Source organism: Lolium perenne, chromosome 4 (assembly GCF_019359855.2).
Source record: "Lolium perenne isolate Kyuss_39 chromosome 4, Kyuss_2.0, whole genome shotgun sequence".
NCBI lineage: Eukaryota > Viridiplantae > Streptophyta > Magnoliopsida > Poales > Poaceae > Lolium > Lolium perenne.
In genome coordinates this window covers 41,875,493-41,898,968 of record NC_067247.2, presented here as the reverse complement: position 1 = coordinate 41,898,968, position 23,476 = coordinate 41,875,493, and the positions used below count along the sequence as shown (strand labels likewise).

Genomic DNA, 23,476 nt, shown 5'->3' with positions numbered 1-23,476 from the left:
TGATGAGATGGCATCTGTCATTCTTTTGCATATTTTCTTCGGTATTTGGAAGAGTGAGATATCATATACAGGGATGGCCTGCGCCATGGCCTTTAGAAGAATCTTTTTTTTTCACCAATTGACAAAATTTTATCTTTCCACCCATTTATGCGCAAATTTATCTTTTTGATTAAGTGTTCAAAGCAACCACTTCTATCTGCTCCCACAAGGGTTGGGAAACACAAGTATTTATCAGACAAAACTTCAGTATGACATGAAGAGATTCACAAATTTCCGCTCATGTGAAAACATTAGTATAAGAGAGAAAAAAACTCGACTTTGCCAAACTCACCAATTATCCTGGGTTAATATAATAAGTATATATCTAACACTTATTGTAAGAAAGTTGCATTGTTTGTTTCGCCTTCACAAGTATAAGAAAAAAGAACCAACAAATTTATTCGCTTGTGGTGCGAGAGAACATGCGTCGATGCTGTACAAACCTAATGAACCGATCAAATGAAGGAGAGAATGCTATGAACTGTTTGTCATACACACTGAGTCAGTGACACCGTGGTTGGTCCAATAGGCCCTCCCCTTGTCCCGGGCTCCCGGCCCATTACCCGTATGTTCCTTACAACGCCGGCCCAAGACAGAAACAACAACAACCTCCACCATCTCTTCTCCCCCACAACACAACACCTCGGCAAAGAGGAGACCGAACGGGATCGCCGCCGCCGCCCACGATGACGTCGATGCTGGCCTCCTTCTCGCAGTGGTTCGTGAACCCGCGCCGCAACCCGCTCGCGCGCATCCACATGCTCACCATCTCCTCCCGCCTCAAGAACTACGGTGCGTAAACCAATCCCGGATCCGATCCTTCCTCTCCTCATCATCGATCTCGTTTCCGCGCGATGACTGATGTTCTGAATGGGATTTGGGTGCTGTGTGATGGATGATTCAAGGTCTGAGGTACGACGATCTGTACGACCCGTACTTCGATCTGGACATCAAGGAGGCGCTCGCCAGGCTGCCCCAGGAGGTCGTCGACGCCCGCATCCAGCGCCTCAAGCGCGCCATGGACCTCTCCATGAAGCACCAGTACCTCCCCGACGACCTCCAGGTCCGTGCCCTCCCGCCCCCTCCCGCCCTGATCTGGACAGATCCCTTTTGATTCGCGTATGCCGCACTGATTTACCTGATCGTTTCTGATCTTTGTCGATAACCCATGCAATAGAAGTAGTTTCTCTGTGTAATATGGCTGATGATTGCACGCCGAATGGAATGAATGGGGAAAGGGTAGTGTATAATCCATTTCAGCTGCATATGTGTGCGTGGTCTAGAATTCTAGATGACTTTTACCTTGCTGGTGTTTCGGACGTTCCATTCGGTTTATCTGGTCCTGTTGAGAGCCCATGCAATAGAAGCAGTTTCTCTTTGTTATATGGCTGATGATTGCACATCGAATGAAATGAATGGGGAAAGAGAAGTGTATAATCCATTTCAGATTCATGTGTGTGTGATTCTACCTTGCTGGTGTTTCGGATGTTCCATTCCGTTCATCTATGCTGCATTGCAATATTTTGTTTGTTGCCTAAGACAATGATGAATTAGATATGGAGATTTTGTTACTTTGGAGTAGAGAAGTGAATATCAAGCAAATTGGAAATTCAATTTGAGGGAGAAATGATGATCACTAGGTTTGGTAGACCTTTGGAAATTTCGAATGAGATTTATGTTGAAGATGTTTATTAAAACTTTTTAAATATATGCTGTTATGCTGGTGTGCAACATTGTTGCACACATTTTGGCTGACCTGACTTGAGTTTCATTAATCATGCTCATGTCATGTTGAATTATACATCATTCTAAGAATTGTTAGGTTGTTGTATCAGACATGATATGTATTTTGTGGTAGTACAAGGTTCTTTTCCCTCCTTTTCCGGTTATGCTTTGCCTAGAATAGTTGGAATGAATACTCGCATGCTCTTTTCTTTGGCACTGAAGATGTTTCAGATTATTTCTCCCTGACAAGTTATTAAATTGTGCAACCTAAACAGCTAATTAGGAACTAGACATTATTTCAGCTTCAACAGTGAGCAATTGATTACCATTGCATTCGTTATTATCTTACATATATGTAATATGATAAACTTAGGTCTTCTGAAACATTTGCTTTGTTTGTACAGGCACTGCAGACACCATTCAAGAGTTATTTGAGTGACATGCTGGCTCTGGTAAGTGCATCTGCTGATGCTTGTCTTTTTCATTTGACTTGTCATTGCATAATCAAGCAACTTTCAATATTTGGATGTAAATAAGCTATTTCTAAATATTTATACACTTCCAAGTAAAAGCACACTACCTTCTGGTCATGCATCATCATGTCATGCTGTACACTACCACTTTGATGCTTTGCTGGATCACTGGTGGTATGCAAAATGTCTAGGTTAGCTTCAACTGGCAGCCCATCAATAGTTCTTGGTTTGATGAACTGGGAGGTGAATGGACCATCCGATCCTAACTCGTTTGGTTTGAGGATTGGAGTGCGCTTGTCCATCATCACCAAACCATTAATGGTCCCATGATGGGCCAATCCATCATAGCATAGGGTTTGGTGATCCCTCAAATTCCTATCTTAGCCATGCTATCCTGTAGTTTTCTTGTCCTTTACATCTTTTACCCTGAATATTAATCTAGCCCCTTATTTTCTTGGTCATATTTGCATTTAGAGCATTGTCCCTGTGATTGCTGTTACTATTCTGTCAAATGGGTTCAGGATGGTACATCCCTAAAATTTGTGAATTCATATATCTACTTTTGTAAGATGCGACTGATGCTGTCTAGCATCCTTCTAGAGACCCACTTAGGTAACTTTGTCGACAGTTGCTGCAACTAAATTACTTCCACATATAAGCAGTTGTCTAACACCTTGGATTGCATGCTGAGACTATTTTCCATTTCGATATTGTTCAGACATATTCCAAGTTGGCTATTGTTTGATGTCACTTTTTGTTGCAGGTGAAAAAGGAGGCAGCAGAGCGTCAAGCACTGGGAGCGCTTCCCATCTACGAGAGGACCCTTCCTTGAAGTCTTCCTTCTTGATATACTCGTCGCAGTTTTTTCCCCTTGGCGCCTCACAATGCATGAAATAAAATGCAGTTGTTGACACTGTTCCTACTTTCCAGTTTCATGTTGATGTGGTGGTCTATTGTGCATCACATGTAGCTGTTCCTCATGCCCCGTTCCAAATTAATGGGGGCAGAATTTCTGTCACCTGATCAATGTCATTGAAATCAAAGTTTTATTCTTTTGAGGGAATTGTTGATATAATAGTCTTGGCTACTCTTTACCCTTGGTCCTTATCGTCGTTAGTCAACTGTTGTTTGCTCCTGGGTTGATGATATCTGTTTCGACAGAGCTCTGATTTTATTCTGTCTGGTATGCTGTGCTGAGTTGTTCTCAACTTCTCGAAGCTTGGCATTCTACATTCACAGCCGAGATTCAGCACAATATGTCACCGTACTAATTTGTTGCCAGTTCACAACTGAGATTACGTGTAGCTGCATAAACTATTCTTGCCCCCCATAATCTATATAACTTCAGATAGCTGATGTTACAGTCGTAGTTCACACGCACAGTGTACTTGAATCTTCATCGCAAAAAAAAAAACAAAAAAAATATTCACAGCAGCCGTTGCAAATCCGAGCGCCCAGTTTCAGAACACGAACGCCTCACTGACATGTAGGCTCCACGTACGCATCCGAGTAGATAAAGCTCGACGCGGGTTTCATGTCGCGTGACCAGCCGGCACACCGTATTCGATCGAACAACCCAAACAGCTTTGCCGCGGCCGCCGCAGCAAATCCGAGCACGCCGGGGAGATCCGCGGGACGGCCGGCGGAATCACGGGGCTGTGGGCGGGACAACCGCGGCGCGCGGCTGTAGTGCCGTGCGCGCCTCGGCCTCCTTCCCAATCCCCAGCCGCGGGGAGCTGCAGAAGGCGGATTGGGGGATTCGGGTGCTGACGAATTGAGGAATGGCGGTGCGGCCGTGGTGGGTGGTGGCGGTGGCGCGGGCGTCGGCGGCGGGGTGGCAGCGCGTGGCGTGCAACCCGGAGACGCTCCCGCCCGACCGCGTCCTGGCCCTGCTCTGCTGCGGGCCGCTCCACCTCCTGCTGCGCTTCGCCGCCTTCCTCTGCGTCCCATTCATCCCCGCCCACCGCTTCGCCTCCCCTCGGCGCCGCCGCGCGCAGCCGCACCGCCTCCTCTTCCTCCCGCCTCCGGAGCTGTTGCTAGCGCGGTACTCCCCTCCCCCTTCGTCGTCCTCATCATCATCATCCTCCGACGATGATGACGAAGACGACGACATCGAGGACGGGGATTTCATTCGCCCTCACGTCGATTGAGGTGCGTGGCTGCTGTCTGCTCATTCCCTGCTTTCAATTTCGTACACGATTGGTAAACTAGCTTCGAATAGGCTTTGTTGAAATGGTTTGTGCACTGCGTGTGAACTCTGAATATTTTGTACCCCCGTAGGACCGAACATCAAATTTCAGAATCAGCATACCCGGAGGTTTTATCCAATGTAACAAGTCTTGGCATGTGGTCATTTAGCGGTATACTAACTCATAAGCCGCAATATTGTAGACGATGCAAAGCGTTATTATATGTGGACTGGAGGAAATGGGTCAATATTACATTGAGCTGAGTGCTGGCATGGTCTACAAAGACATTGAATTATGGCATTTTTTTTGCGTTTTCAGTGTTCTGTCTGTCTTGATCATATTTCAGACTTGAACATGGGTGTAACTGAGTTGCATACCTGTTTTATTCGTTTGCATGATCAGAAGGTGTAGAACAATTTAGTAGTTCAATTTCCATTTAGGAGTTGCATTCGTGAGTAGGTTTCCGACAAACCTTGTATGACGAGGCACACACTCAGTGGATTATAGCGTGACATGTTAACTTTTTTCAATTTCGTACGCGATTGGTAAATTAGATTGGAATAGCTTCGTTGAAATAGTTTCTGCACTGCGTGAACTCTGAATATTTTGCACCCCCATTAGCACTGAACATCAAATTTCAGAATCAGCAGTCTGACTACCCAAACCTGATGGGTTTTATCCGATGTAATAAGTCTGGGCATGTGGTCATTTAGCAATATACTAACTCATAAGCCGCAATATTTTAGACGATGCAAAGCGTTATTATATCTGGACTGGGGGAAATGGATCGATATTACATTGAGCTGAGTGCTGGCATGGCTTGCAAAGACATCAATTATGGCAGTATTGTGCATTTGCAGTGTTCTGTCCGTCTTGATCATATTTCAGAGTTGAACATGGGTGTAGCTGAGTTGCACACCTGCTTTATTCGTTTGCATGATCAGAAGGTGTAGAACAATGTAGTAGTTTAATTTGCATTTAGGAGTTGCATTCATGAGTAGGTTTCTGACAAACCTTGTATGACGAGGTACATGCTCAGTGGATTATAGCGTGCCATGTTTGACTTTTGTAAGATCTTAAAATTAAAGCCATCAGATTGTCCATTCATGAGAGAACTCGTGCATACAACACATCTTATTCCTTGTTCTTTCTGGATCTGATATGTATTTATTAGAGTTTTGGTTGCATCTGTACATTTTTTATTACCTGAGCAAGGGCAGCAGACAGGCGCCCTGCCATTAAATAAAAGTAGAAGAGAGTTGCCTCGTTAACTTGGGGAAAACCGCGTAAAAACAGAATCTGTACAAATTAGTGTACATCATGCATTTTATCTGGGGATGCCTCCTATAGAGTAATGGAGGTGTGCGAAGGTAGACTCTAGCGTTACTTCTGCTCGTGAGCATAATGGTATAAGCCTACCTGACCATGAGACCAGCTTGGTCGAAAAAGATGAAAGTCGGTCATAGTGATCGTTGAGTCTCGTGTCGAAGGGTTCTCGCGCAACGGATCAAAGGAACTCCAGGGGTAACAGGATTATGACTCCCAAGAGGTCTTACCGGCGGAGTCGTTTGGCACTGCAATGTCAAGTCATTTCATCCTAGGGTTGCAGAAGTCCCCTAGAGTTCGGTTGTTCGCCGAAGAAAGTGGTCTGACATTTCAGATCTGTTGAATGTTTTGAAAATTCTTGGATAGGACCAGCGCCCCCTGGCTGGAGGGCTCGGGCCAAGCTTTTACCAGGCCACGCGGGAGACCATCGCTACCGACCTGGAGCGGCTCTTCCAGAAATTCCATAGTGGGCCGGTGGACTAGGATGCAACCGCTGGCTATCGTCCCGCTGCTGTCGATGTCCGGCAGTTCTTCACCTATGCTGCTCCCGGTGCTGTCCCCACGTTCTCCCTCCTGCGCTTCTGGCACCTATGGAAGCAGAGGAATGGGGTCCCTTTGCTCCTTCCCCTGACGCTTAAACTCTGTGAGAGATACGCCGAGCTATGGAGGGCTCGGCTGCGCTCAGCGTGTCAATCTGATGTCGATGCATAGCTTTTATGTGTTTCTCTCTTACTCCCCTCTGTTTTCCACCTCCCCCAAATGTATATGTGTGTGGAAAAACTCTGGGAATTTTTTCCTACAAATTTATTATATGGAAATTCAGGTGGAGGGGTTCTCCCCTCCCATGGTGACCGTAAAAAGAAAATTAATTCTAGGTAAATTGAAGACTAACTTGATAGTGATATTCAGCATGCTGCTTGGGGTTTGGACCGCTAAGTTCTTACATCATCTAACTGACGATAATATATGTGGAATGGACTTTTAAGTTCACAAAGAGGAACGTGATGATAAGGACAAAAATTCTGCAATAATCTTCATAATTGATTCTCTCTTCCACCTTCCTGGATGAATGATGATGATAAGTAGTGTTGTTCGTGGTCAGTCTGGTAAAACTTTTAGATTCACTACCCACATCGAGTTTCTTTGCTTGACTTCCCAGAAAGAAGGCCTTTGTCTTTAAGAAGAAGCATGTTTCTGGAATACCATGTGGCCAAAAACAAAATGTTCTATTTATGGGAGCCTTCTTCAAGTAGTACTTCAATGATAGTTACCTGATTCAAACAAGGCTTAGGATAATTTTTTCGACATTTAGAAAATGTGACCCTAGTTCTTATGGTTTAACTGCAAGCAGAATTTGGTTGATGCATTTAGAACATAAGATGGGTTTATCTTATTGACCAGTTGATATCAGTGGTGTTATATTTTCTAGAAGATAGATAGTGCCATGGATCCTAGATTAAGTGCTTCGGTGTGCATGGATCCTATATCTCTTCTTTAATGTCATTTCCATGTATCAAGAGGATATTTTAGTAGAGCGTTTTGTATGTTAATCTTTACACCTGATAAGTTACTTCCTTTTTAGTTAAACTAAGCTACTAAAAATATTCTCGGTGAATGAAAAATATAAAAAAGCAGACTAATGGCATTGCAATATGATATGCTGATATTCCTCTTCCGCAACCTTTTGAAAAGTATCCTTCACCCTGTCAATGTGGCATGTCTGCTGGATGCTAAAAGTTTGCCACTGCATTTCTTAGAACAGAAACTTCTGGATTGGAAATATTTGAACTTCTGCATTCCTTCATTTTTTTCTTATGTAATGTGTGTCTGTTTCAGGTTGCTTAGGAATATTCGCTGGAAGAGTGCAAACTTTGGTCTTCAGTTTCAAAGATTGAACACTTGCCTGCGGCTGCGGTACCTCACTCGAAACCATCAGGCCTTCTATCTCAGTCTTCATGACCTAACATTTTGAGGATCATCATTGTTAATAAGTTCATTGTCAGTGTATATTATTGCATTGTATATATAATATAAGTGAAACTCATCACCAAGTAGTGGTGGTGAAATGTCACCTGTGTATTTGAAAGTCGGAACGCAATTCGAAATTTGAATTGAAGATGTTTGTGTTCATATGTGGAAATAATAAGGTCTCATCATTGCTACTTGGTGAGTGACAACAGTACAACACACCCCTCTCTGTTTGTAAGTACACTGGTATTTAGGAGTTATAAGTCATCAAGGCATCCCTGGACACTGGACAGTACACGGAAATAGATCTATCTGCCGTGTCCAGCTATATCGGAAACCTTTTGGTATGTGATTGGTTACAGCTGTGCGCTACGGGTCCTGATTAAAGGCATGCAACATGCGACACTTTTTATAATCCTGTCGCCGTCAATGTTGGTACGTTAACAGCTGATGTGCCCGTGAAACTCTGGAACCTTTTCTCGGGGAATTGGATGTTTATTTGTGAAAGATGAGTCGATTATCTGAGAGCAGAGAACTTTTATCATGCTTCCTTCAGTGAATCAGTGTAGTGGGTTTCTGTCAGAAGCACCAATTATGTGATGATTCTGCATTTGTATTTTTCAGCCACCATGTGCAGTTTCTGTAACCCGTCAATGAACTGCTTTTGCTGTCATAGAAATTTTGTTACACCAAGTCAGGGAATAAGCATGGGCTAGGTGGTGGTGGTGGACTGGTGGTGCAGGGAGCTTGGACATTGACAGAGGGATAGGTGGTTATTCAGAGAGACAGAGAGGTGGGTGATCTTATCATGTGCCACCGCATGTGATTTCTGGGCATCTGTTCTGGTACATCCCCCACAACGTTTCATCTACGGCCTAAATTTTATTTTCTTGTTTTCCTCTTTCAGCTCTGCTGGCGTCGGATATCCCGGCTTACTCTCTTGGATTCCAGCCCTGAAGAGGCAGGAGACTGCATATACTCCAGATTCCTTAAAGGTACATCTGTATCCATCCATCTCTACAAAACATATATATACATTTATCTGAAGAGTAGTATCCAACAGGACGGCAGCTAAAGATTGCCTTTCTAACTGTCCACAATCTATCTTGTTTTTATCCTTTTGTGTAGCACAAGTAGTTAGAGGCAAGTCAGTCTCTTTCATCTCCAAACATATATGGTTCCTGCGGTTGAACCCATTTCTAAACATATGTAAATCCTACGGTTGGAAGTAGTATATAGCTACTCTCGGAATTATCACTCGATCAAACGAAATTAGTGGAACGGGGAACCGTGACCAACCTCGGCACATGAGCGACTGGCCCTATGGCGTGGAGACATGGACCGTGGACACGCGAGGTCCCATGGGCCGATTATCCTTTCCAACAATGGAAATGCAGGACCGCAGGAGGTAGCCGTACGTACAGGAGTACCATGGTAACACAAGCTTTCTTAGACATGGTAACTCCATTATTGCGCGTGTGTGCTAAGCCTCGGCTGCTTCCGGTCTCATGGACAATCGCCATTAACCTCTGCTTTGGAACCTAGAGGAGCACACTGATAAAAGGGCTTGGCTCCTAGGCAACTAGCAATCGCTTCACGGGCAAGGGATTGATCTAGGAATACCTGTCAAACATAGGCGATGTCCTTGTGTCCTTTGGGCCTCTTACAGTTTAATCTAAATCTGGTTTATTCGAAGCTCCGCTCGGGGGTTGCTCAGTAGAGAGGCCATCACGGTCACTCAGGATATCTTGTCCCAGGCTGGATGGTGTCACACTAGTTGACTACAGAATGCTTAGTTCGCCTAGTTGCAGTTTCAGTTTCAGTTGTTTGATGTTTCGTTGGTTGATTTATGTATCCACCATGCGTGATCGGTCAATTTTGTATCACATACTTCGGTTTGTTCTGAATTTATTAATAAAGGTCGTGTGCATTATCAGGCCGGAGCAAATCCCCTTTTCGAAAAAAAAGTAGAGAGGCCATCAGGGTTCTAGGACCATGTGTGTTGATGCACAAAGTAGAGTGTATATATCATTTCGAAAAAAGTAGAGTGTATACATGGCCTGGCATTTCTTCAGTAAACTTCATATCAGCCTCATGGCATTGAAACTCATCTAGTGCAATTATGTGTTGTCCAGGAAGAAAAATCCATTGGGGAGGAGAAAGTCCAGGCTTAGATGGAGTCCACACAGCGTGTTTGTAGTTGTACTGGACTGCTGCTGGTACCGTAGAGATTGCAGAGACACGCCGTGATTGAACGGGCCCATCACCCATGCATGTACATCTGTCCAACATTTACCAAAAATTGTCCCTGTGCATGGGCCATCCATCATCTTGGCGAGGCACGTCTGATTTGGCGTCTCAACCACACACAAAGAAAGCTACTCTATATCAAAATAGATGAGCTTTCATATATAGTGGCTCGTAGGCTAGGCCGTGTAATCCCCTGGACTGGATGCTGCTGACAGGGAACGTGCTTATCTAAACCGTACACCCTAGCACTAGTCTCTAGACCAGTCCATGATCTTTTTTGAGATAATTGAAGACCATTTCACGAACGCATGTCGTTGCTACGTCATTTTTTCCTTCTTCAAGAACGACCGGTGGGGAGAGGATGATTGGGATTAGGATGGCGTACAATTAGAAACCCAGAATAAATACAACGAGGTCGACCCTGAAAGGCTTGAGATCGAGTAGCTGACTAAGCTGAGAGCGATTTGCATATGGGATACATACATCTCTGTCAGCACAGGCAAGCTCTAGCTGGTCAGCACTCCCCAACCCAACAGCGGTCCAAAGTCACGACCGTACCGTGTGTCCAAGCCTATCTGCACCCCTCATCTGTTATATTCCGTGTACGTATAGTTAGTTTATAGAGCGGCCGAGCATTCATGCTGTTAGTTAATTGGTGCGCTGCTGCAGTGAGCTCGATCCACAGCAATGGTTTAATGGTGTCATGGTGGTAGGACGAAGACTGAAAATAAAAAGGGCATACGATGTGTGTTTACTGTTGAGCTGCTTCAGGGTAACTGGACAAGCCTGTCAGCCAGGAAGCACACCCATGTGTTGATAACGGATTTGAATCGCGCCCATGACACCTCTCCTGTTCGTGTACCTGGGATCCCGATGCCATCGCTCCTGCAACTGCAAGCCGTGCACATATGAGTTGACGTCATAGGTGCGTGTCTCCCTCCAGCTTGGATCCTGCCTCGTCTACAGCCTAGACCACCATGAAGATAAAGAATTTAAGTTCATGAAATGCATACCCCCTTTTCGCAGTTCCATTTATCTATCTTTGTGTGTGTGCGCGCTAGTGACCTCCATTTTTGTGCTAGCCCTCCGTGAGCTAGGGCAATGATGCGGCTCTCATATGCAGATAGGAAGTGACCATTTTTTGTTGATAGAGTAGAGCATCAGTAGCTTTTGGTAACCACTTTCTTTGATGTTGATAATAATAGAAGCATGAAAGAAAGTAGGGGGAGAGAAAGATGTCTTTCGGGCGCTTGTGCACGAAAGAAAAGCCAGGAGCTAAAGCAAAACCGATGGCTTTCTAGCTCGTCAGGACGGATTGATTCCCCCTGTTGGCCAATTTGCCGCGCTTTTGTTTTACTTAAGCTTTCAGCTCGTACACAAAGCACATGCAAGTGCATACAGTGTGTCGAAAAAATCTAGGTAGTACTAGCTCGAATTTTGAACTTATCAGACCAAAGTAACTGTGTTTGGTTCTGGACAGAAAAATAAACAGAATGCTGTTGGCAGGCTGCACCACTCAGCCATAGAGTAAAAAAAAACATTACACTGCTTTGCAGTGCTGCGGCATTCAGTCATTCTATGCTGATTCCACCGGCCCTCTGGCATGTGGGCCTGAGAGATCCATCCCACTTTCACCCGATGCAGTGGGAGTGGCCCACTGTCGCGTGGGACCCCTTCTAGGCAGAACGGGGACAGCACGGACTGCTGCCAAAAATTAACCTTGTAGCAATATCTGTTTAGCACGTTATTTTCACCCACTTACCAAGGCTGTAAGATCCGGTCATTGGCCTCATGGGGAGTCCAATCATCACAGTTTACTGCAATTAGCAGCAGTGCTGCAGCATGCATTGACCATGTGTTGCTGCCCCCGCAAGGCGCCAACTATGTACTGGCTCGGCATTATAATTACTGCCTGCAGGTTTTCATGGAGTACTTACGCTTAATTACTTGCGGTTATTATTATTGTCACTGGCTCGGCTCTGTTTGAGACTGGTAATACTGTAATAGTACCACCGAAGTGCCAAAAGACATCCCAGCAATGTCGGGGGCAGTGACAGTTAAAAATTGGTGTGGCTGGTGTACGGATGGTGTTGGCTTCGTGGAACTGGTCTGTACGAGCATTGACCATTTCGCAACATCTTCATCAAAGGAATTCCTGTTTTTCCACAATCCGCGTGATGCGTGCTGTCGTTGGGTATTATTACTATTACTAGTCTACTACATTTCCATGCCTTGAAAAAAAATGGGGATTTAGCAAAATTTTGATCATTGTTAATTGTGATCAATGCCACGGGATTAAGGATATCTTTAGCAGGCTGGACCATTTCAAACACGTTTTTTTTCGATAAATATAATATATTAATAACAAAAGATATCAATTACACCCAGCCTCTGCAACAACGCACCACCCTACAGATGCACACAGCCAAAAACAAGAAAAGAAAAATAAGAAAAAAAGTCCCGCTACAGCCCGGGCCTAACAACAGCAATACATCCACCACCAAGACAACACCTGAAATACAGACTCTCCAAAAACGACGCCTCCAAAAAGAGAACAGTGCTCTAACACCATCGTCACCCGATCAAAGATCTTAGGTTTTCACCCTGAAAATCTATCAGTATTTCAAACATGTTTATGTTTATTTTGGTTTGTTTAGATCGAACCGATAGGCTAGAGGCTCTTGTCTTCACCTGGTTCGTTTGTGTGATGCTTTATTTTAGTTTTTTTTCATTTACCCAATTTGCAGATATGAATGGAAATCACACTAACTGATTGAATTTAATTGCTAATAAATTACAACTAATTAGGCACCCACGGACTGTCATAGGCCGTAGTATCAAACCAAAGTTTCAAATAGCATGGAATTCATAGATAACACACAAGATAAGACAAAAATATGAGATCACCCGTCGTTCCTAGATGACCATTTGCTTTTCTCGAACCAAACCCTTTAAACCGGACCCATGTTGCTCAAGTCGGCCACCATGATCCGGTTCAAATTGTGGATCACTTTGGCCTCTACTTGTCTCTTGGCCGGGTATATGGGTCTCTTCAACTTGAAGAGCTCTTTTTTTTTTGCACAAAGAGAGGGGTCAAAAGACCCCGCTGGAGCATCAATAAAAGAACACGTAGCGGGTACAAATTGCAGAGTGGCCCTTTTCGTCTCTTGCCCTAAGAAACCTACTATTTGAAGAAAAGGCCACTCTAATTACAAAAAAACATCCTAGTAAAAAGAAGAAAAAAAGCAATCGAGTACACGGGTGTCTCCGCCACCAGTCGCCGACGATCTCTAGGCGTTTCCGCCGAAATCAGAGAGCAGCGAGCTCGAAGACTCTCTTCCGACGAAGCAATCCCACCGCCGGCCACCTCCAGGAATCCGGGGACGCACCACTTGGCTTCCTTGAAGCGTCGAGCTCCGGAGAAGGATCCAGGGACCTGCCTCCGCAGTGGAGGTAGAAGAAGGGCCTCCCAATCGGCCAAAGATCACGGCAGCAGCAACAACCACCATGTGTTGCGCTCGAGAAAAGCTCCAAGACCACCCAGATCTTTTAACAAAAGCATCCTCTACCTTCTCCCTTCCGCCACCACGCCGGCATAGAAGAAGATGTTGAACAAGATCTGGGCCAACACCGATAGGAACCACATGATCTTTCTCCTCTACTTCCCCTTCACCCCCTCGGCGACCAGGAAGAAAGAAGAACCAAGAACACCAGGCTCCAAACTTATTATCTGAAGAGAAAAGAGAGAGAAAAGGAGGAGAGAGCACCGAAGCAACTCCTTGCCATGGAACCGGCCAGAAGGTGCCAGCATAGGATTCGAAATTACCCTCACTCCAACCAAGAACGGGAAGAGTAAGAGCAACCTCGGATCTGGATCTGGCCGCCAAGTTATTCACCGGAGAAAGAAAGAACAAGGAAAAACCTACAGCAACTAAGAACCAGACCTCTCCCTCCCCCACCGCCAGCCACCATGGCCGCCAGCAGCGAGAGAGAGAGAGAGAGAGGCCGGTGGAAGGAACTGAGGTGAAGAGCAAGGGCGAGGAGAAAGAGTTCCACACAGGTATTCTCCACATGGGTTACTGTTTACTCTTGAGAGCGGTACGGGGGGATTTGCACGCAAGACTTCCTTTCTACTTGAAGAGCTCTTGTCTTGTATCTCAAGAAAGCATTGCATTCATTCCTCTTTCACCTAGCGTCTACTCTCATCCCTTTGTCTCATCCTTCTCGGCGTTCAACTCCTCGAATGTCTCATGCACTGCAAGTGATGAAGCATCACACTTTAGATGCTTAAATTGTGCCCCTTGGCCGAACGTCACGACCACCCGTGCTACGGCCACCTGTTCTTGGACCACCTTCCTTAAGATCGTTGACTGATGAATCTTTGACATGCTTATTCGAGACTTCTACGCCTTTTTTCTTTTATAAAACATACAGTAGATTGTTTCCCACTTAGGACATTCACAATTGCTCAACGTGAACAGTTTGTTCTCGTAGATCTCCTTGAAGCAAACCAAAGCATGGAGCACCTACACATATGGATGAAAATCCAATAGCATGTTAGTCACACATGCAAGGTACATCCATATATTTAGATTCGACGAGGTTTTAACAAGTCTTGAACGCCGGTGCCACTCACGGGCCATTCCTTCACATGTTCATATGCAACACAAAGCCTATTCCACTCCGCTGGATAAAATGAACACCTCTTTTGAAGAGAGAGGCCGCTCCAGTCACTCCCAAAATTGCAGGGTTTGAATTTCCTACTCTCATAAAAGTACTTGACAACCCTCCTCCAGCAATCCCCTCTTTTTGGCTCGGCAATGTAAATTGGACCTCCAAGAATCATAAGGAAACTTATCCTCCCAAACCATGTATGCTCCAGTCCTCTTGGCTATTCCTTTTTTTTTTGGGTTGTGGCCACTCGGTGGAGCTCGTCCGCAAACAATGAGTTTGTACCAATAGGGAGGTCATCTTCTTGAGTCTCTTATTGGGTACATTTTTCATCGGCCATAAGACCACCTCCATTGCTAATGTGGTTCATGATGCAACCCAAATTTGGGATGAAAATGGATCCTCTAGGACCGGTTTGCGTCGCTTTCTCCTTTTGCATCGCGCCGCCGAACACGTTTGAGTCGCCTCAGTCCACTAACTCGGCCCGTTGGAGATGCCCTAAGGAGGGGTGCATCTTTTTTTGAATGTGGAAGGACCCCGAAAGGCCCAGAGACCGCATGACCTAGCGGTGGTGATAGTACAAATTACAACAATGTTCTAAAGAGATACAGAAACTACAACAAAGGCCCGAGATTCTTTCGAAACGGGCCCTGAGGGCTCATTTGATTCATAGGATAGGAAAATCACAGGAATATGAAAAACATAGGATTAGGATATCATGGATAGTTGAATTATATAGGAATATGAAGTTTGTTTGATTGTAGCAAAGGAAATTTTCCATGAAGTCAACAATGATGTCCTACCTCATGCAAGTTTCCTATGAAACTACAGTAGGCAGTTCCTAGGGGAATAATTCCTACATGATACAATCAGGTGAATCAAACACCATTCTAATAAGGGAAAATTCCACCGAGTCTAATTCATACAAAATTCCTTAGGTAATCCTATGAATCAAAGAGGACTTTATAGGATTAGTACTTATAGGACATGTTCATAGGACTCAAATAACTTGTGTAAGAAATTTTGATCCAAATCTTATACTACTATTCTATACAATTCGCAGTGGCGGAGCCTGCCTGTAATTAGAGCCTGGGCAAATTCTAGCTGTAGTTGCTTTGTCGAGTATTTGCCCATTTAAATAGCTTCTCTAATCACTATTCCCTACTAGTATTGTAATGGAGTTTGCCAACTTAGCCCGGGCAGCTAAGGAGATGTGTATTTTGGACATGAAGTTGAGAGATTCGAGTGTGTGTTGTGAGTCAGTACAATTAGTGCTGCACGAGAAAAAAAAGAATGAAGCACGTCGATCAATTTTCACAGAGGTTCGAGTGTGTTCTGCATGCCGTGTCATGATAATAGTTAAACACTCGGTACAATTAGTGCTGCTGTACGAGAAAATAAATTAAGCACGACCTGTACTTTGCCTGTAGTCTCATTTGCTAAAGCTCCCGTGCAGCAGTAAGCACCGGCTAATCACTTTTCACACAGGCGCTGTCGCTAATCACACGGTGCATGCCCTGTCTGCGTGCGTGCGTCCACGAAAGATCAGGCCACCCACACGGATCCAATGTTACACGGCCACGAAAGGCAGGCGGGTCCCACGCGTCAGCGAGATCGGACCAGGCCGCGATCACGCGCGCGAGGGGCGGCCCGCACGTGCCGCTGCTTGAGGCGAACGGGACCCGCCGAGGTAGGTGGCGCCGAACTGGTGGGGCCCGCGGCCCAATCCGTATGGAGCGAAATTACCAACCGCACGCACCATTCGGACACCACCCGTTTTGTGCACTCGGGGTTGGCACGGGCACGACGATGGCGTGGCCCTTATCCGGTTACCTTAAAACCAAAGAGCATGTCTGGTTTTTATAATCCCAGGTTGTTTCACCAAGTTCTGGTGAGCTTTGACCTAGTTTTGTTTGACTGCACCCTAGAATCGCAATGTCATTGCACATGATCTGCTTGCAAGCGATTCCTTTTTTTTTCTTCCCTTGAGTAATGAACCAGTTTAACAAAATATCTTCCAGATCTATACCGGTACAAGAGTAATTTGCCGTGATTCTGACTAGTACTGCACCCTAAGAATAGGCAAAGCCCATATCATTGAACATATGCCTAAAATCTGGGATCTTGTCTATAAAACGGAATCAGCTAATACAATATGACTCATCAAGATGAAGTACTGTGTTTTGCAAAAAAAAAAAAAAAAAAAAAGATGAAGTATTACGACAACTACTACCATTTTGCCGAACAAAATGTAGTGCCCATAAGAAATTTATGTTGACAAAACATATGAGCTTTACAAAAAAATTGAACGTCTATAATATTAAACCAATAGAGTTCGATTCACCGTGAACTATATATATTAGCATGGCGTACATTCAGTATTGTAGATAAACTTGGTCATAGTTAGTGAAGTTTGCCTCTCGCGGAAATCAGTGATCACTATATACCATGGCAAGGGCGGAATATTAATTACGAAATTCGAGCCAACAAAGAAGATCCAGAAACCACATGAGAGGGTCACAAAAAAATATGCTAGACTGATAGACAAGTAACACTGCTGCCATGGTTAGTTAAATACCCTGAATGTTTACTTTTACAATGTGAGTTATTTTTTGTTGTGCATCATGTATTGCTAGATCGAGATATATTTCAAAAAAATTCCTCGTGTTTAACGAATAGATGAGGTAAATTAGTAACATGAGCGTCACATCGGTTTACCTCGTATAGATAATACTACGTCCAATAATTATTTTGTGCTTAGGCCAGTTTTATTTGTTTATTTCCCCTAGGACAATTCTATTCGGGGTTTGAATTGCCAATTTGCACCGCTTTATGAACTACAAGAATGTTACTTTTCTGCCACCACTGTGACGAAGTTCAACCTGTCCCTCTATTCGCCAGCTTTGTGTTTTTATTCAAGGATCAGACATTTGCTAAACATACCATTGCCAACCTTGGCAAGAAATGCCATATTTTCCACCTAGCACGGTGCATTCATTGAATATATAAAACCTCAAACCATCACCGAGGATCAACTTTCAATCCAATTGGCTTTCTTATTTATTTCACATCACCCCGCTTGGACGTCGCACAATCAGTGACACGTACCAAGCTTAAAATTTGGGATCTTGTTGTTTATAAAATTAAATTTGAGATGATAGGACATATCAAGATGATGTATCAGGCTAACTATGGGTTATGGAATTCAAGTCAACAAAAGAAACCTAGAAACCACGTGAGAGGGATGGAGTATTAAGACAACTATGCATAAAGAAATTCAAGTCAACAGGGAAAACCCGGAAACCACATGAGAGGGTCACAATAGAATATCCCTCAATGCTACATTGATAGAAAAGTACTGTAACCATCTTGACCTGAGTTAATTTAATGCTACACTTTTATTTTTCCGTGTGACTTATTTTTGGTCATGCATTACACACTGTTAGTGATACTCTGTAAAATATGCATGTTTACTAAATCGATGGGTTACATTAGTATCATCAGAGTTACATCGGTTTAGCTTGTACAAATAAAACTACGTCTTATCCTACATTTTTTTGCTTAGGGCAATTTCGTTTATTTATTTCCCTAAGAAACTTATATTCGGAGTTTGAATTTTCAAGTTGCACCGCTTTATAAACTACCAGAATGCTATTTTTTACCACTTCTCTAACGAAGTTCAACCTGGCCCTCTATTCGCTTAGCTTTGCGTTTGTATTCCACGATCGGACATTTGCCAAACACATCATTGCCAACCTTGGGAAGAAATGCTACATTTTCCACCTAGCTCGGTGCATTCATTCAATACTAAAATCCCAAACCATCAATGACCAACATTCGATCCGGTGGGCGCTCGGCGGTTTTCTTCTTCATTTTACATCATCCGGCTTGGACGTGGCACAACAGGCGACATGAATCAAGTCTAAATTTTTGGGACCTTGGTGTTTGTAAAAATAATCCTGAGAAGATAGGAAATAAAAGACGACGTATTAGGCCAACTATGAGTTATCAAATCTGAGTCAACAAATTAAACCCAGAAACCATGTGAGAGGTGATGCGGGGTGGCCTTCGGTCACCTCCACACCAAGACCAACAAGTCCCCCAAGTGGACCGATGACACGAGCCCGAGTCAAGGCTCTACATGATGAGGTGAACTCGCTCCTCACCACCCTTGATCTTGGTACCCCTTTGGATGGATTGCTACCTCATGCCGACGTGCTATGTGTCATTAGGTACAAGGCGCATCAAGACCCCGGAGAGGAGGAGTCGCCAAGGTCAAGGGAGGGAGAGAAGCATCTGGACATGGAGATGATCGTGAAGCCGAAGCCGACGTCGCTCGAAGCGCTCCAAGGAAGAGACGGAAGCTGGCCGGTCACAGGCCCGGTCAGACCGGACCCACAACCGGACGCCCCGGTCACAGGCCCGGTCAACCGGGCGCAAACCGGCCCAGCTCCCTCGTACCGGACGACGACCGGACCCAGGACCGGATTCTTCGCAGATTCCCGGTTTGCGCCCGGTCGACCGGACCCATGACCGGACAGCCCGGTCACAGGCCCGGTCAGACCGGACCCATGACCGGACATCCCGGTCACAGGCCCGGTCAGACCGGCCCCAAACCGGATCTGACGGGAATGCCCCACCAAACTGCCTTAACTTATCCATTCGCGTATCTGTTCGCCCTTGCTGGCCATGTGTGCCTATATAAGTAGCTGGAACCCCTCCTTTACTCTTTAGACTTGTTTTGTACTCAAACCTACATTTGAGCTTAGTCTCCCTTGGGTATCATCCCTCTGTAATCAAGGCACCTTGGTTGTTGACTTTGATCTTGTTGAGTGAGATTCTAATACTAGTTACTCTCTCTCCCTCACCAAGCTCTTCCTCTCCAACCCCAATCTCTCTCCGGGAATTCTGCCACGTGCCTCTTCCTCGGAGATTCTATTGGCGTGGTCCATCGAGCCACGGAGGTAAGCATCGGGTGTATCGGGTTGGTGTGCGTGCGTGAGTCTCGGAGTTCCTCGTGTTCGTCGTGTTCTTCGTGTTCCTCGCGTTCTCCCATCTCTCCCCTTGGTTTCGAAGTCAATCCGCGAGATCGGGCCACACACGGGGTCTTAGACCTCATCATATGGTATCAGCAGCTCTTGGTTACCGCGGATTTGACCTTCCACCCACCCGATTTCGTTCCTAGAAAATTTTCCAAAAAATCCCCAAAAATAGCCCCAAATTGCCTCTTGACCGATCTATGATTTGGTTGCGTTTTGAGTGGTTTTGGTCCGTGGATCTGGTGTTGTTGTGCTTGATCTACTATTTCCCCAACTTTGAGCCTCCAATTCCATCGTTTCCCATCGATTTGCTCTTTTGGATTTGGTTTGGGGAAGAACAGGAGAGAGAAAGCTCCAGCTCGCGAAATCCGGTTTCGAACCCGGTCAACCGGGCCTACGACCGGACGAGCCAGCCCAGAACCCGGTTGACCGGGCGGCAACCGGACAGGCCGGTCCAGGATCCGGTCCAACCGGGCCCCATACCGGGCGCATCTTCGCGCCCTCCTTCGAGCTCGACTTCCGGCGATCTCCACCACCACCACCATCGCAGGTATAACTTGCAGCTTTCACCTTGTAACCCCTCTTCCTTTTGCGATCTATCCCATCGAGCATTACTTGTCTAGTGTTGCGAGACATTGCACGTGGCCCCGCATTGTGAGGTGTGTGTGTCGCGTTGAGTAAGGCATCCAAGCAAACAATCGTGTGGCAAGATAGCAAAAGCGAGGCTAACGCTAACATAGTGCGTGAAAAAAAAAACCCCAAAAACACAAAAAGAGTGCGAGTAGCACCATACATCCATACATCCATACATCCATACGCCCATACATACAAAAGTGTCCAAGTGCCACCAAAGATACAAACGAGTGCAAGTGCCACCATATACAAAAGAGAAAAAGCTTTTAAGCAAAGAGAGATACGAGAAGAGAGGCCGCGTGTGAATCTTTTTGTCTCTTCCTTTGCAACCGAAGCTTTGGCTCTCCTTGTGTTAGTGTGACACCGAGCACTTATACATACACTTTTCCGCTCACTTTTGGTTGCACTAACCCCGCTTATCTCGTGTGTGTGTTCCACAACTTTTTCCGTGTTTATAGTGATCTTCACATTGACATTTGGATTTTTGGACCTCACCCACTTTTAACAACATACTCGATCTTGGATTTGTCTTTTGGCTTTCCACAACACTCGCCTAACACCATATTTGCTAGCTTTTGCGTGTGGTTTTGCGTGTGTCCCCGATACACTTGATCTTACCTTCGGCTTGGTGGATTGCCTCAATACTATCTTACCTTGGTAAGAGTGCGAGGTAGTCTCCTTCCACTAACATACACAACATAGTTCTTGTCTTTCCATCATGGATAGGAACGGAGATACCACAAGGGATGAAGAGATCCTCCGCAATACCGAGAGGTTGGCTACTCAACACAACCTGAAAGTGCATGGAGCCCCCATGTGTGGTTTTGGTAATTAATGACAATCCCTATGGACTAATGTTTGCATTGAGTTATATTTGTAGGAGTTGTCCATAGGCAATTCTTGAACCATTTGTTGGCTTCAAGGTTGCAATAAGAAGAAATTGATGAAGGATATCAAGTGTCAAGTATGTCTTGAAGATGAAGATGAAGTGAGCCCTCAAGTTACTTCAAGACATCAATATGATGAAGAATGAAGAATGAAGTGCAAGTTCAAGATGAGCCAACTCGAAGAGTTCATAAGCTTGAAGCTTGCCATGGAGAAATGAAGTGCAAGTTCAAGATGAGCCATCTCGAAGAGATCCTTTGCTTGAGTCTTGCCATCCATATGGTGATCATGGAGATGTGAAGATGCGCCGAAGAAGAAGCTCTCCCATGGTGGATTATGGGGGAGCAATCCACATGGTGGTCATGGTTATGTGAAGATGCGCCGAAGAAGAAGCTCTCCCATGGTGGATTATGGGGGAGCAATCCACAAGACTTCGTCAAGCAAGCACAAGCAAGAAAGGCGTTCCATCTTGTTGAGGTCAAGATCGTCGTCATCAAGCTCAAGTGGAATGCGCAAGTATAAGGTTTGCTCTTGATAGGGTTTCTTTCTCACCGGTCTCATAGTGTAGTTGGAGACCGGTTTATAGTTTAGTTGTCGTACTATCAAGAGGGCTCTCGAGTGAGTAACTCGATCGTATCGTTCGGAGAGAGCTCAAACCTTTGCATCCTTGCATCATCTTTCTTGGTTGTTATTTGGACCTTATCCATGTGATGTTTTAGAGCTTGTGCTTATTCTCATGACAAGCTCTAGTTCATCGAAAACGGATTTCGCATAGATCACTTGTTGCGTTTTCGAGTTTGATTCATCATCTTTCTTGGTTGTTATTTGGATCTTATCCATGTGATGATTTAGAGCTTGTGCTTATTCTCATGACAAGCTCTAGTTCATCAAGAATGGTTTTTGCACGGGCAATTTGTTGCATTTTCGAGATTGGAGGTTTTACCGGTATGTCTTTTTTAGATAGGTCAAACCTTTCATCATTTGTTTCTATCCTCCCTTGTTGGACCATGATGGTTTCCTGCATGATCTTGTAGAGCTTGTTCCTAGCTTCAAAACAAGCCCAAGATCATCAAAATCGGAGTCTGGATGCTAAAGTTATGCCCGTTTTAGTTTTGGTGTTTCTGCAGTTTTGCCAGGCCGGATTTTTCAGAAATATCCGGGCCGGATTATCCGGGCCGGATATTTCGGAAATATCCGCCCCCCCCCCCCCCCCCGAAATCGGCTAAGGACCAGAAGAAAAGCAGCTCTGGATAGGGGCCGGATTTTTGGCCGGATTTTGACCAGGTTTTGTCCCTGAGGCCGGATAATCCGCCCCCCGGATAATCCGGCCCTTACTCAGGCCGGATTATCCGGCCCTGGTTTTGCCCAACGGCTCGATTTTCTTGGGGGGTATAAATACCCCCCTTCTTCCTCCTTGGGTTGTGCTTCTCTCACACACTCTCTCCTCCATTGTTGAACTAGAGAAGCTTGCTCCATCTCTCAATCCCTCCATGATTCTTGCCCCCATTTGAGGGAAAAGAGAGAGGAGATCTAGATCTACATTTCTACCAATCAAATCCATCTCTTTGTGAGTGGAACTCTCTAGATCTTGATCTTGGTGTTCTTTGTGAATTCCTTTGTTCTTCCTCTCTTATTCCCCCAATAGCTTTTGTAGCTTTGTTGGAATTTGAGAGAGAAGGACTTGAGCATCTTTGTGGTGTTCTTGCCATTGCATTTGGTGCATCGGTTTGAGTTCTCCACGGTGATTCGTGGTGGTGAAAGCAAGAAGGTTGTTACTCTTGGGTTCTTGGAACCCTAGATGGATTCTAGGCCTTTGTGGCGGTTTGTTGGGAGCCTCCAATTAAGTTGTGGATGTGTGCCCCAATCTTTGTGTAAGGCCCGGTTTCCGCCTCGAAGGAAATCCCTTAGTGGAACCGTGACCTAGGCCTTTGTGGCGAGGGTCACCGGAGATTTAGGTGAGGCGCCTTCGTGGCGTTCGGTGTGTGGTGTGAGTACCGCATCTTCGGGTGAGGCCTTTGTGGCGTTGGTGTGCATCGAGCAACCACACCTCAAGGTGAGCCTCTTGTGGCGTTCGGGAGCACTAAGCCACCACACCTCTCCAACGGAGATTAGCACTCGCAAGAGTGTGAACTTCGGGATAAATCTTCGTCTCCCGCATGCCTCGGTTATCTCTATACCCGAGCTCTTTACTTATGCACTTTACCTTGTGATAGCCATCGTGCTTGAAGTTATATATACCTTGCTATCACATACTTGCTTGTATTGCTTAACATAAGTT

The 23,476-nt window shown here is 45.2% G+C and overlaps 2 protein-coding genes across 2 annotated transcripts; both read left to right on the top strand.

The window, feature by feature from the left end:
• Nucleotides 1–660: 660 nt before the first annotated feature.
• On the top strand, nt 661–3,331 carry LOC127292276 (cytochrome b-c1 complex subunit 7). Its single transcript, XM_051321637.2, has 4 exons — nt 661–831; nt 945–1,102; nt 2,169–2,216; nt 3,001–3,331. The coding sequence occupies exons 1-4, from the start codon at nt 726–728 to the stop codon at nt 3,067–3,069; spliced, it is 381 nt and encodes a 126-aa protein (XP_051177597.1). The 5' UTR covers nt 661–725; the 3' UTR covers nt 3,070–3,331.
• Nucleotides 3,332–3,767: 436 nt separating this feature from the next.
• LOC127292277 (uncharacterized) lies at nt 3,768–7,914 on the top strand. The gene is made up of 2 exons (XM_051321638.2): nt 3,768–4,388; nt 7,589–7,914. Exon 1 carries the CDS (start codon nt 4,019–4,021, stop codon nt 4,385–4,387), a length of 369 nt encoding a protein of 122 aa, XP_051177598.1. The 5' UTR covers nt 3,768–4,018; the 3' UTR covers nt 4,388; nt 7,589–7,914.
• Nucleotides 7,915–23,476: the final 15,562 nt, after the last annotated feature.

Excerpts from the sequence above, each read along its gene's own strand:
- LOC127292277 (XM_051321638.2), top strand. The coding sequence starts at position 4,019 with ATGGCGGTGCGGCCGTGGTGGGTGGTGGCGGTGGCGCGGGCGTCGGCG.
- LOC127292276 (XM_051321637.2), top strand. The coding sequence starts at position 726 with ATGACGTCGATGCTGGCCTCCTTCTCGCAGTGGTTCGTGAACCCGCGC. Across the intron at positions 832-944 it reads CTCCCGCCTCAAGAACTACG|GTCTGAGGTACGACGATCTG; the intron begins GTGCGTAAACCA and ends GGATGATTCAAG. Across the intron at positions 1,103-2,168 it reads ACCTCCCCGACGACCTCCAG|GCACTGCAGACACCATTCAA; the intron begins GTCCGTGCCCTC and ends TTGTTTGTACAG.